Raw genomic sequence first — 15,092 nt, 5'->3', positions numbered from 1 at the left:
AGACCATCAGCTCGCTACTTTCAGCAATTCGGATCTGGTATCTATTTACTGCTAGGTGAACATGTGGATGTGTGTTTTATTTCAAGTCTAAACATTATAACTTTACATTTACTGATGAAATATAAGTTAATTTCAAAATTGTATTTCTTGGTTTATTAATTACAAATTTTGATTAATTATGTTTGTCTTAAGCTAATTAAATTTAATATATATATATTTTATAATTAGCAAGCTTATGTGCATCAAATATTATATATATATTATATATATATATATATTATATATATATATATATATATATATATATATATATATATATATATATATATATATATATATATATATATATATATATATATATATATGTTCTACTACTCAGTTCCAAATAAAAGATTACAGAGTTTAGGTAAAAAACTATAGCCATAAGTTCATCTAATATCCTTATCTCACAGGATGGTTAATCATGCATGGAATTAGGAGAGAACATGAGATGCGAGGCTGATCTAGATTTCTTAAAGATTTGCTTTAGCAAATCTGGGTACAGCACAAGAAAAGCTTCCAAATTTCGTGAGTGTATGAAGTAGTTACAGAGCTCAAAGAACCTCATTCCATTTGGTCTGAAGTCATTGATAACAGGGCACTCACAGATATAGTGTGGGAGAGTATGTCACAGCCCTTGTTCACATAGTTACAACTGGAATGTTCATCGTTGGGGGATTCATTACATGCAGTCACCTGCCATAGATATCAATATCCCAGCCTAATTCTGGCAATCACAATTCTGGATTTTGAGGGAATTCTTAAATACCAAGATATTCCAGTATATAAAATTTCCTTATTTGGGTACTGTTGGCTATCATATTAGAAAAGAACATCGTAATCTAAGTAACATCTTAGATACTTGCAGTCCCAGTGGCGAAGTGGTAACACACTCGCCTGACGTTTCTCAGTTTCTCGAGCGCTTTGGCCTATGTCCGTATCCTGGCTGGGGAGAATTTACTTGGCGCCAATCCTTAACTGTAGCCTCTTTTTACCCAACAGTAAATGGGTTACCTGGTTGTTAAACGATTTGTCGATGTTGTATTCGGGGAAAATTGGGATTAAGGACCTGCCCGAATTGATTATATATATATATATATATATATATATATATATATATATATATATATATATATATATATATATATATATATATAAACAAAATGTTCTAATACACATATCAGCTTGCATGCGGCTAATCATTCTATTTGAAACCATTTAAAAACAGATCCTCTAACCCCGCCGCTTTGAACTCCGATATGATGTTACTTTACTTCTTACTTTTACGTTCGAAATGTAACATGTAATACGTGGTGAATGCCTCACAGTACCTTAAGCACCGTATCTATGAGCATTTGGTTATCTCCTACTGTACAGTTATGCACCGTAGCCTAAGGTACACGTCCTCTGTTATTAGGTGATCACAGTGAAGCCACACTCGCCTTCCTCGCACTCTCAACCATTCTACTGTTCTGACTTGCGAGTGTCATTGACTACAGATCTCGAACATCTTCGAAGCTATTTTCCGTCGTCTTAATGAGTCCGTGGTTGAACAGCTCAGAGTCGTCGACATAATTGCTCACTCACCTATTTTCGTCTTCTCGAAGTATGTCGTTAGGTGTTTCTTCCATTTTTATTTTGTAATTTGTATGTATTTTCAATTTGTTTAATTTAATATATTTTGTTTTTTGTTTTTATTGCTGCAGACTTTTAAGTGATATTAATTCTCATAAATCTTTGAACTTTTTATTAATGATTAATAGCAAATTTTTGCCGAGTAATTCAGCTATTTTTTATGTATACGTTTTCTGGTTTATTGACAATATGTCTCCAACAATTTTCCTTACTTTTCTCAGCTATAATTCAGCATGTTAGTATTATATACATGTTGATACATAATAAATCTTTAATATTTTATTGTTCCCTAAATGTTCTCATTGGACATCATTATGTTTCTTTTATTATGTGATGCTTGCAGCTGAATTTATACAATTATTTCACTTACATATCTGACATTCTTATTGATATAAAATGCATCGAGAATATTTTATATTATAATTAGGAGCTGCCTCCTAATTAAGGCAAGCCTATGCCTCTCATTAGCTTGGTGTTTCCCCCTGATAGTTCCCTTCCCCTTCGTATGGGCTAATTGGCCTTCTGCAGTTTCCTTAATTCTTCTGTTCTTGTGCAAGTTTAACACTGAGATGGGGGAAAGGATAAGTGAAAATCCTAAATAAGATTTGAACATCTATTTGAGATAAAATTGCACATTTGTTTTTATACAGAAATGAAGAGCAAATAATTTTATTTACACACAGATAAAGCTTTGATACATATACATACACACACTGCAATAAATATCATGATACATGGAATGAATCAATCTGAGGAAACAACATATACCATTATGTATTCATGCATTGACCTAAATCTAACGACTTAGAAGAAATACAAGCACACTTAGGCTCCATTATGTGTGCGTCAGCCTGCAGGCTCCGGAGCCCCGGTACCTGACGGGAGAGCCCCGGTACCTGACGGAGGAGCCCCGGTACCTGACGGAGGAGCCCCGGTACCTGACGGAGGAGCCCCGGTACCTGACGGAGGAGCCCCGGTACCTGACGGGGGAGCCCCGGTACCTGACGGAGGAGCCCCGGTACCTGACGGAGGAGCCCCGGTACCTGACGGTGGAGCCCTGGTACCTGACGGAGGAGCCCCGGTATGGCACCAGGAATCACAGACGTGACTCGCTGTGAAATCATCACGAAGATTTTGTTATTCACTATGAGAGAAGGAACTCAACTGTATGTTTTTGATATAACATACATTGGTGTGTCTGTAGGTGGGTGTATGTAGATGGGGGCAGATGTAGGTGGGTGTATGTAGATGGGGGCAGATGTAGGTGGGTGTATGTAGATGGGGGCAGATGTAGGTGGGTGTATGTAGATGGGGGCAGATGTAGGTGGGTGTATGTAGATGGGGGCAGATGTAGGTGGGTGTATGTAGATGGGGCAGATGTAGGTGGGTGTATGTAGATGGGGGCAGATGTAGGTGGGTGTATGTAGATGGGGGCAGATGTAGGTGGGTGTATGTAGATGGAGGCAGATGTAGGTGGGTGTATGTAGATGGGGGCAGATGTAGGTGGGTGTATGTAGATGGGGGCAGATGTAGGTGGGTGTATGTAGATGGGGGCAGATGTAGGTGGGTGTATGTAGATGGGGGCAGATGTAGGTGGGTGGGGGTTTTAGAGAATGTGTGTTTATAGGTGAGTGGGTGGGGTGTGTATATGTATGTTTGTCGGTATGTTTGCATAAGTATGTTTGTAGGTTGGTGTATGTACAAGTTTGTTTGTAGGTGGGAGTGTGCATGTGTGTGTGTGTGCGTGCGTGTGTGAGTGTGGGCGTGTGTGTGTGTGTATAGCTTATGACTATAGACTTGGGCACCAGTACACACAGAGGTATTGGCGTGGACAGATTATGTGAAGACTAATGAGATCACTCTAAACACGACTCGCCTGCGTTACTAACACAACATAAACATCTATAATCGGGACAACCCCGATGATAAAAGAAAAAAAAAATCTTCTTTGTGATAGATACGAAGCTATTAGTGCAAGATCGCATGCTCTTCCAGGGAGCACCAGGCTCGAAACGTCCGTTCAGGTGTGTTCGAAACGAAGCGGTCCTTAAAACTACACTTTGGTATCAACACAATGCGTCCTCTGAATGGCAAGTATATCAGATGAGACATATTGATGAAAGGTCTGGTCTGGCCCGATGCATGTAGAGGTCTGATTGGACTGGCGCTATATATGTAAAAGTCTGATTTACCTGGCTCAGTATACAGGCCTGGACTGTCTCCATGGATGGATGTACGGGTTTCACGACTCACAAGCGTATGTGCAGCTGGTAGCCATACACACATATATAGCTAGGTCGTAGGTGAGGCCGCAGACAAGGAAACTGCATCAGGTAGGCCTATAGCCAGTCAGAGGGGCTAAGACTAAGACGAGGGCTGCCTATAAAATGTACATTCAGGATGAATGGACCACGTCCGTTCTTTTAACAACGGGGAATGTCCAAAATTGTCCCATCCACCCGCGCTTTCGTACGCGTTCAGATGAACGGCAGCCCTCGCTCCCAGGTACTAAAGTATTGGGACAATGTTCAGGCAATTGCCTCCAGAGTCTCCGGATTGTGTGCGAGAGCTTGTTGTGAATTTCTGGAGTACTGGTGACTTCGAACTGCCTCGTTATGGTGACTGCAACTGTCCTGGTGATTTCCGGACCCGTGGAGGCGCCTCAGTACCGAGTTTACCTCAGTTGACTAGCAACAAGGGCGGCCCAGCGCCCGGTGTGCCAATGGGGCGGGCCTAGAGGGTGCGCATAGGGCACCCGGCAGTTTCAGATAACAGGCGAGGTGATTGGCGAAGCGTAAATGTGGTCAGTAGGGGAGGCTGGAGCCAGCGTGGTGTTGGCGCCGCCCGACCTGTCTAGCGAGACGTGGGCGTGGCGCCGTTCCGCCCGCGAGCAGTTCTCCACCTTGGGCGTGAGGGTGTGGGCGCCCGTGGCCAGAGCAGTGAGGTTGTATCGCGGGGAGGGGCGGCCGTTGAGGGGTGGCAGCCGGCCGGGCCCCAGGCTGGTGGGTCCACTTATGAGGGGCGGCTGCCGCCCCCCGCCCCGTTCGAGGGACCTGTGTCGACGAGGTGAGGGCGTTACCATCTCGTAGTGGTGGTGATCTGGGATGCCCTGTGAGGGTCGCGGTGACCCCAGCAAGCGGGCAGCCCTCGGGGCTGTCACCACACACCCATCGGGGGCAATGCGCTCCACTTCGGCAGCCTCGTCTCCGGGGACGTAGCCTACGTTCTCGAAACTAGCAGCCGGGGCCGGCCGGGGGCTGTGCGTGTCGAGCCGGGGCGTGAGGGTGCTGTAGCCAGCGCTGGCGTAGCTGACGCTGCTGTAGTCGGCGTAGTCATAGGTGTTGTCGTGTGGCGGGAGGAGATCCAGACGCACAGGCTTCTGTTCCATCGGCTGGCAGTGGTCGACAGTATAGTGGTTGCCCTCTAGTGGCTTGATGCCCGCCCAGAGAGCCCGGGAGGTGCGGTTGTCCAGCTGGGGCACGGGCACGGGCACCAGCGACGGGGTTGGGTATAGCACAGCCTCACACCGCTCCAGCCCCAGCGCCTTCTCCTTCTTGGCCAGCGCAACATCGCTCAGTGGCTTCAGCTTCCCTCTGTAAACACAAAGTAGGTTGTTAGGCTTCATGGAACAGGTTTGGACGAAAATTAAGGCAGGTGTGGACCAAAGAATAGGCAAGTGGACAAAATATAAGGCGGGAGTAGACCAGAGATAAGGCGGGCGTAGACCAGAGATAAGGGAGGTGTGGATCCGGGATAAGGCAGGTGTGGAGAAGGCATAAAGCAGGTGTGGAGAAGGCATACAGCAGGTGTGGAGAAGGCATACAGCAGGTGTGGGCCAGAGAGAATGGCAGGCTTCGACCAGAAGTAAGAGGAACATTGTCTTTAGCTGTGCTTGGCCTGACAACGGGGGCTCTTAACACTATTAATAATTATGCCAGCATTAAATATTTAGTGTATAAGTTCAACACATGAGTGAAAAACAGTATTAGTTTCATACAATATCTAACCGACTTAAATGTGAAATTTGAAGCCTCTTTTAATATACTTAATATCGTCTATTCTGTTGTTCTAACTATGTAAAACTCGCTTTAGGAGAAAATAAAGTCCCAAAACTCACATATGCACTACATGACCATACACGCTAACGCACACTAAATAGCCAAACACACACACACACACACGCACATACATGATGTGGTGGAGGCTGACCCCATACACAATTTCAAGTGTAGATATAAGAAAAGCCCAGTAGGCTCAGGAACCTGTACACCAGTTGATTGACGGTTGAGAGGCGGGACCAAAGAGCTACACACACACACACACACTCGTCGCTCCTATTATTAATATTATAGATATAAACAAAAGCAGTACCAACAACAACACTAAAGTTAGCAAATTATATTCAGGTCGTTAACCATGTTATTACAATGAAAAACTGTAACCAGTACATGTTTATAGGCCTATGTAAATAAATATAACCTCGTCGCTGATTAGCCGAATGTTATGAAACTGAAATGCGTGGGGAGGGGGGAAGGGGAGTGTTATGTGGGGGTTGTGGCCATATTTAGGTGTGGGTGACATCAGTTGTCAGCTTGATGTCGTATGGGTGATTACTCGGTAACTTGTGGAGGCAGACATATCATTGTCTAAGAGTTTCCGGATCGATCCCCGGGCCAGGGGCGCCGGTCCGGACAAAGTCAGTGGTACCAAATCCCGGGGAAATTCCACCCAGAACACTATTTTCGAAACTAGCGCCGTATTTTCTTGGGCGAAGCCGTCGTCCTCCCAAGCATCTCATTAGGTGTGTGTTGGGTGGTGGGCGTCGTAGCTGGGCGAGAGGGGATTATAGGGGCGATAAGTAGACTCCGGAGGTAGTTAATTAAAGGTGGCTCTTATCTGGCGGGTGTGTGTACCTGGTATTATGGGAGGCCCATGTTTCTTTATCACCTGTCTGACTAATGATGCCTGTCTCTGTCTCTGTCTCTCTGTCTCTCTGTCTCTCTGTCTCTCTCTCTCTCTCTCTCTGTCTCTCTCTCTCTCTCTCTCTCTCTCTCTCTCTCTCTCTCTCTCTCTCTCTCTCTCTCTCTCTCTCTCTCTCTCTCTCTCTCTCTCTGTCTCTCTCTCTCTGTCTCTCTCTCTCTGTCTCTCTCTCTCTGTCTCTCTCTCTCTGTCTCTCTCTCTCTGGCTCTCTCTCTCTCTCTCTGGCTCTCTCTCTCTCTTTCTCTTTCTCTTTCTCTTTCTCTCTCTCTCTCTCTCTCTCTCTCTCTCTCTCTCTCTCTCTCTCTCTCTCTCTCTCTCTCTCTCTCTCTCTCTCTCTCTCTCCTCTTTGTTGAATCACAGCTCATCACCACCAGAAAACCACGACAATAATTAGTTCATTGTCGACGGTGTTTGTGGTGGCGGGGTTCACTCTCCACTTATGTCAGGGGTCTTCAAGTGACCGTCTTCACACTTACGACCAGGTCTTCAAGCGACCAAGCCTAGCCTGGCTTACTTCCACAAACACGCACGGAGAAGAGTAGAGAAGAGAAGAGAAGAGAAGAGAGGAGAAGAGAAGGGTGCTGGAAGATGTCGTTTATCCCTCCCTGGTCTGGGATGTTCGGTCTGATTGTTGTTTAGACAATAGTAATTACCAGAACACGACTCGTCTTACGGTAGAGGCCAGAGTTACGTCGCTTATAGCAATGATAGGAAACGAGTGTGCCGTCTGTGGAAGGTTTCTCGTCACTCGTAAATGATTTTCCTTTAGGCATCGGTGTCGAATGATGCATTATTTTGGTAGGTTCGCGTCAGGTAACAGAGACCCAACCACAACTGTTAATTCGTGTAACAGTTAACTATGGCAGGATAAATGAACAATAACTACTGATGCCAGAAGTGATTAATCTTTCACCAGTCGATCATTCATCGTAACTCATAAATATTCCGCTCTCCGGGATGCTGTTCACACCTTCAATATACCAGAAACTTATGAACAAATCCACAAGGCCCGTGACGAGGATTCGAACCTGCGTCCAAGAGCATCCCAGACGCTGCCTTAATCGACCGAGCACCAGAAACTTGCACAGTTCCTTCACCCTGTCGGCTGAAGGAACATATATATTCCAGCTCCTTGTCCTCATATAACTTTCAAATGCTACATAGTGCCACTGGTTTAGCGCTTTCCCCTGATAACTAATTTCTCAAATGCGTCTACCATTCGGTCATTCCCTCGTTCCAACTAACCATTGAGACCTATCTTCCACCACCACCATCTTACAGCGCCCCCTGTCACTCTTAAACAAGGGATTGACATGCTACCGTCTCTAGCTCTCATTCTGCTCTAAATATAAAGCATGTTTACTCTTAACATTGGTCGAGGCTTTCATTCAGAACTCTTCACTCTCTCTCTTTCTCTCTAGCTGTGACACGAGGCTCAACACACAAGGAGGAGCTAGCGAGGCACGAGAACCAGGTACCAGATTCACGAAAGCACTTACGCAAGCACTTACGAACGTTTACATCTTTTCTCAATCTTTGGCGGCTTTGTTTACAATTATTAAACAGTTAATGAGCTCCGAAGCACCAGGAGGCTGTTTATAACAATACCAACAGTTGAATGGGAAGTTTTCATGCTTGTAAACTGTTTAATAAATGTAACCAAAGCCGTCAAAGATTGAGGAAAGATGTACACGTTCGTAAGTGCTTGCGTAAGTGCTTGCGTGAATCTGGCCCCAGAAAGGCTCCTGAGGGAGACACTCACTCTCTGTACTTGAGGAAGGCGATAGCGAGGATGATCCCCAGCAGGGTGGCGGCGACGCAGGAGGAGATGATCACCAGGAACCAGGTGTCGTCGATGAGCGGACCTGTAGAAGGTGGAGACTGAGCGTTAGTGTACCGAAGAACAGCTCGCATCATGCTAACTTCATCAATGATATAACAAGAAGTAGTTATAATAACAAAATAGCACCTAATTCTTGCAAATATAATCGCGACGTGTTCCGCAATGAATAAAAAATACAGTTTTGTTAAGTGATTGTGGCAATTATATAGACATTATAGAAGGCAGGATTTTGCAGATTTTGTTTAAAGTATACCCCGAAAACAGTATACATGACAAGTATAATTATACATGATGATGTCAAACACATAATTCAATTAGGTGCTCCTGAATACCGTCGAGATTGCATGACTGATTAATTATCTCGTGATGTCACGAGGAGACATTTGAACTGTTCATTAAACTGTTCAGCAGAGTCCTGTCAACACCGTCAGGAGGGACGGGACGCAGAGGTCACACCGTCACTCCGGATAAAACGACGGTAAGGTGAGTGATATCACTGGGGAGAGACTCCTGTATAACTCAGTAGTGACTGACCTTCCTCCACACACCTTAACACACCATCTTCATCAAGGGCAGTCCTGGTGACCCCCTACCGTCGACCCCACCCCTCTTGACCCCTACCGTCTTGACCCCCACCGTCCTCTCGTGGGCCCCTGATAACGTCCTCTCGTGGGACCTTGGATGTTACAGGACCTTGGATGTCACAGGACCTTGGATGTTACCACTCTGTGTCGTCAAATTTGCCCAGATATCCACCGCCATCGTCCCATTCACATGAGCTGGGCGAGTGGACACACACACACACACACACACACACACACACACACACACACACACACACACACACACACACACACACACACCCGGCCTAGTTTTTACACACTGCGGGCAAACTTAGCCTCCCCTCAAAGGAGAGACGATGAATACGATTAGTATTCAGTCCGGCGGTCGGTTAAAGTTGTACACAAATAAGATTACTGGCTCAACCGACCCTCGCGGCGTACCAATGAAAATGGGAATCGGCGTTTCTATTATCGTCGCGACGTTTACTATTGGTAAGTCTAGGCGGGTACGGAGGCGTATTGTGGAGCACGGGGGATGGGCCACACGCCGCCCACGGTAGGTATGTGGGCGGGCAGGGGTGTGCTTTGGTGGCCAGGGGAGTGTGCTGTGGTGGCCAGGGGGTGTGCTGTGGCGGCCTGAGATTAAGCAACACGTATGCCCTTGGATGTCACAGGACCATGGATGTCACAGGACCTTGGATGTCACAGGACCTTGGATGTCACAGGACCTTGGATGTGACAGGACCTTGGATGTGACAGGACCTTGGATGTGACAGGACCTTGGAAGTCACAGGACCTTGGAAGTCACAGGACCTTGGATGTGACAGGACCTTGGAAGTCACAGGACCTTGGAAGTCACAGTACCTTGAATGTCACAGGACCATGGATGTCACAGGACCATGGATGTCACAGGACCTTGGATGTCACAGGACCTTGGATGTCACAGGACCTTGGATGTTACAGGACCTTGGATGTCACAGGACCTTGGATGTTACAGGACCTTGGATGTCACAGGACCTTGGATGTCACAGGACCATGGATGTCACAGGACCTTGGATGTTACAGGACCTTGGATGTCACAGGACCTTGGATGTTACAGGACCATGGATGTCACAGGACCTTGGATGTCACAGGACCTTGGATGTCACAGGACCTTGGATGTCACAGGACCTTGGATGTTGGCGATGAGTCACAATAACGTGGCTGAAGTATGTTGATTTTGTTGAGAAATTGAAGGGACGACGACGAAACGTCGTCGTCCCTTCAATTTCTAGTGTGTGGTCTGGTCAACACCTTGGATGTTACAGGACCTTGGATGTTACAGGACCTTGGATGTTACAGGACCTTGGATGTCACAGGACCTTGGATGTCACAGGACCTTGGATGTTACAGGACCTTGGATGTCACAGGACCTTGGATGTCACAGGACCTAGGATGTCACAGGACCTTGGACATCACAGGACCACGGATGTCACAGGACCTTGGACGTCACAGGACCTTGGATGTCACAGGACCTTGGACGTCACAGGACCTTGGACGTCACAGGACCTTGGACGTCACAGGACCTTGGACGTCACAGGACCTTGGACGTCACAGGACCTTGGATGTCACAGGACCTTGGACGTCACAGGACCTTGGATGTCACAGGACCTTGGACGTCACAGGACCTTGGATGTCACAGGACCTTGGACGTCACAGGACCTTGGATGTCACAGGACCTTGGATGTCACAGGACCTTGGACGTCACAGGACCACGGATGTCACAGGACCTTGGATGTCACAGGACCTTGGATGTCACAGGACCTAGGACATCACAGGACCACGGATGTCACAGGACCTTGGATGTCACAGGACGGCAACATCGCCCCGGACTGGAACTGCTTCTGATGCCAAAAAGCGATGCAGGGGGAGAGAGATGGAAGGGGCATGGGGTGGAAAACCAATGAATAGGGGGAATGGAAATGGGTGGGAGAGAGAGGGGGAGGGAAGGGGAGGCGTTGTAGAATGCCGGAGTGATTGATAGGGGCGGACGCAGCGTGAATAAGGCGGCGCTGGACATATGGGAAGGGAGTGAGGTAGGGATGGCAAGGGTAGGCTCTTTGGTGATGGGAGTGGAGAGAAAAGGAACACAAAAAAGGGCAATATTCACAGAATAAAGGAAGGTAGTTTTCATCAATTAGCTTTAAAAAATAATACAGCTTTGAAAATGAAATTGTGATGTTTATGTAAACACTTAGTAAACACAATAGCACATGAGAGGCATCATTTTAGAAATACATTTTAGAAACAGTCCGGTTTCACTGCTCATTCAACAAGAATTTAAGCTAGCACGCACACACACACGCGCGCGCGCGCAAGGACATACACATGATCAAAGGGAACATTAATGGAAACAAATTGCGCAAATGAGCCGCAGAGACACCAATAATTTGTGCAGTGCTAGAAAATGAGCAAATAATATGCGCTAAGCAGTGAAGTGGTGGAGTCACATCCCCCCCCCCCCCGTACACGGAGTTTTAAAGGCAGATCTAACAGAGCCCAATAGGCTCTGGAACCTATGCACCAGTCGGTTATTTCGGGTTAAGGAGCGAGACCTAAGACCCCTGGTTCATCCCTGTGAACCCTATAGGTGAGTATAGACGAGCGTGGAACCTTGAACGTACCTAAAGCAAGGTTGGTATGAGGATAGAGAGACCTGGGGCCAGATACACGAAGTAGTTACGTAAGTACTTACGAACGTGTACATCTTAACTCAATCTTTGACGGCTTTGGTTATATTTATTAAACAGTTTACAAGCATGAAAACGATCCAATCAACTGTTGTTATTGTTATAAACAGCCTCCTGGTGCTTCGGAGCTCATTAACTGTTTAATAATTGTAAACAAAGTCGCCAAAGATTGAGAAAAGATGTACAGATTCGTAAGTGCTTTCGTAACTGCTTCGTGAATCTGGCCCCTGGCCCTCACAGACCTCGCAGAGACTCGGAATAGAAGAGACATAAATGCATTTCTATAGTCGATCCAGAAGGCGTGTTCTGTACAATCACTCCATCAGAGAAGTACAGTACGTGTTTGGTACAATCATTCCATCCCAGGAGTAAAATTATTTGGTATAGTAATTCCATCCATTATCGTGTTCTTAAAGATACTCTCGCAGTCTCATTCAGTGTATCGTAATCACTCTTGACACAAATAAAAAGAAAGAGTTTTGCAACTTTCTTATTTATTTATTTATGCATATACAAGAAGGTACATTGGGATTGTGAGGGATACATAATATGGTAATTACAATCTTGTAAAGCCACTAGTACGCGCAGCGTTTCGGGCAGAACTCTTTATATAGTTTACAGAATGCGTATAAATGTGTATGTACCTGGGTTAAATTACGTTCATAACAGAAATGTACTGTCTCCTACTTACCCAGCTGCACGGCCTAGTACTCACCCACCTCCACACTGACCTCTGCTCACCCACCTCCACACTGACCTCTGGCCCCACCACACACCAACACTATTCACTAGCCATGTCCCCAGTTGGGTGGTGTGGAGCAAGATTAGTAACTGTGTAACCGGCTCATCATAGATGTAAACTGCCGTCTATAGAGACCTTTGTGTGTTTCTTGGTGAATCAATCACTTCCGATATTAAAAGACTAGGTATATATATATATATATATATATATATATATATATATATATATATATATATATATATATATATATATATATATATATATATATATATATATATATAGAGAGAGAGAGAGAGAGAGAGAGAGAGAGAGAGAGAGAGAGAGAGAGAGAGAGAGTGTGTACTCACCTATTTGTACTTGCGGGGGTTGAGCTCTTTGGTCCCGCCTCTCAACTGTCAATCAACTGGTGTACAGGTTCCTGAGCCTACTGTGCTCTATCATATCTACATTTGAAACTGTGTATGGAGTCAGCCTCCACCACATCACTGCCTAATGCATTCCATCTGTTAACTACTCTGAAAAAGTTCTTTCTAACGTCCCTATGGCTCATTTGGGTACCCAGTTTCCACCTGTGTCCCCTTGTTCGCGTACCACCCGTGTTAAACAGTTTATATTTATCTACCCTGTCAGATCCTCAGAAACTTTGTAGGTATTGATCATGTCTCACCTAACTCTTCTGTCTTCCAGTGTCGTGAGGTTCAGTTCCAGTCATCTTTCCTCATAGCCCATTCCTCTCAGCTCGGGGACTAGGCTAGCGGCATACCTCTGAACCTTTTCTAACTTCGTTTTGTGTTTGACTAGATGTGAACTCCACGCTAGAGCCGCATATTCCAGCATTGGTCTGACATAAGAGGGCATACAAGGATCTGAATGATCCCTGATTGTGTGTGTGTATACATGTGCATGAGTATGTAATATTAACAATTGTGTAACTAAGTTCATAAGATTGTCACTTGTTTAGCTAAACGAACTATGGGTAGGTTACTCTGTAACTCTTCCCACCACCGCCCACAGGATGGCTATGGGATGCAATAATAAGGTGAAATGAAATACTATCCATAGATTACAGCCATGAACTATCCCGGATGGCAACTGTGGTGGTGTTGGGGGGGGAGGCGCGGCCGGGCCCTCCGTGGCGCAGGTCAGCAGACTGTGCCACCCACAGTCCTGCCCCCAGGGGAAAGCCAGTGTCCGAGGCGGCCACCAGGGTAGGTAAAGGTTTAGTGGTGGTCCCCCTGAGGAACTATGGGTACCGTGGTGGTCCCCCTGAGGAACTATGGGTACCGTGGTGGTCCCCAGTGAGGTTGGGGCACCGTGGTGGTCCCCAGAGAAGGTGGGGACCATGGCGGCTCCACAAGGATGGGAGGTTTATGGTCCCTCCAGGATGAGGTGCAATGGAGGTTGCAGGGATGGGGAGGATTTTTTTTATCTCCAAATATACAGTAACATATTTATTTTTAATCATTATGCTAATACTGATAATAAATAATAATAATAATTGATATTATTACATTGGCTTTTATGTAAGCAATTGTCTGTTTATTTATATATTTGTCTAATTAATTTTTAAACTTTTTTATTTAGGATATCGTATCCTAAATCCTGTCTGAGTGTTCACTTAAGGGCCAACTGCGTGTGAGTGGAAGGGAACAAATGAGCGGGTTGGTGACGGGCCATCAATGGTGTCCAAGAAATGTGTGAGTACTTCATTCATAATGATGTGCTGCCCGAAATCTTAGCGAAGTATCCAAAAATTTGCTTACTGTAGGTAATGCATGCACATGACTGTAAAGCTGCCGCCCAGTTGGGTGGGTGTGGAGCACATGACTGTAAAGCTGCCGCCCAGTTGGGTGGGTGTGGAGCACATGACTGTAAAGCTGCCGCCCAGTTGGGTGGGTGTGGAGCACATGACTGTAAAGCTGCCGCCCAGTCGGGTGGGTGTGGAGCACATGACTGTAAAGCTGCCGCCCAGTTGGGTGGGTGTGGAGCACATGACTGTAAAGCTGCCGCCCAGTTGGGTGGGTGTGGAGCACATGACTGTAAAGCTGCCGCCCAGTTGGGTGGGTGTGGAGCACATGACTGTAAAGTTGCCGCCCAGTTGGGTGGGTGTGGAGCACATGACTATAAAGTTGCCGCCCAGTTGGGTGGGTGTGGAGCACATGACTGTAAAGTTGCCGCCCAGTTGGGTGGGTGTGGAGCACATGACTGTAAAGCTGCCGCCCAGTTGGGTGGGTGTGGAGCACATGACTATAAAGTTGCCGCCCAGTTGGGTGGGTGTGGAGCACATGACTGTAAAGTTGCCGCCCAGTTGGGTGGGTGTGGAGCACATGACTGTAAAGCTACCGTCCAGTTGGGTGGGTGTGGAGCACATGACTGTAAAGCTGCCGCCCAGTTGGGTGGGTGTGGAGTACATGACTGTAAAGCTACCGTCCAGTTGGGTGGGTGTGGAGCACATGACTATAAAGTTGCCGCCCAGTTGGGTGGGTGTGGAGCACATGACTATAAAGTTGCCGCCCAGTTGGGTGGGTGTGGAGCACATGACTGTAAAGCTGCCGCCCAGT

General features: G+C 46.4%; 2 protein-coding genes across 4 annotated transcripts in view; both read right to left on the bottom strand.

Moving 5' to 3' along the window:
* The window catches only part of LOC123764035 (UDP-glucuronosyltransferase 1A8), a 44,068-nt gene extending 42,561 nt beyond the window's left edge, over positions 1-1,507 (bottom strand). The window contains exon 1 of the mRNA XM_045751502.2: positions 1,371-1,507. The gene's annotated coding sequence lies outside the window, so the exon portion shown is untranslated. The remainder of the gene's footprint in view (positions 1-1,370) is intronic.
* A 766-nt stretch (positions 1,508-2,273) lies between these two features.
* The window catches only part of LOC123764036 (uncharacterized), a 297,148-nt gene continuing 284,329 nt past the window's right edge, over positions 2,274-15,092 (bottom strand). For all 3 annotated transcript variants that reach the window (XM_069329919.1, XM_069329918.1, XM_069329920.1), the window contains 2 exons: positions 8,417-8,519; positions 2,274-5,267 (listed from right to left, as the gene is read on the bottom strand). In XM_069329919.1, the coding sequence (XP_069186020.1) occupies positions 4,439-5,267; positions 8,417-8,519 (932 nt within the window). In that variant the 3' untranslated portion in view covers positions 2,274-4,438. The remainder of the gene's footprint in view (positions 5,268-8,416; positions 8,520-15,092) is intronic.

The sequence above is a fragment of the Procambarus clarkii genome, chromosome 23 (assembly GCF_040958095.1).
Source record: "Procambarus clarkii isolate CNS0578487 chromosome 23, FALCON_Pclarkii_2.0, whole genome shotgun sequence".
NCBI lineage: Eukaryota > Metazoa > Arthropoda > Malacostraca > Decapoda > Cambaridae > Procambarus > Procambarus clarkii.
The sequence above is the reverse complement of the archived record's forward strand: the minus strand, read 5'-3'. Positions and strand labels throughout refer to the sequence as shown.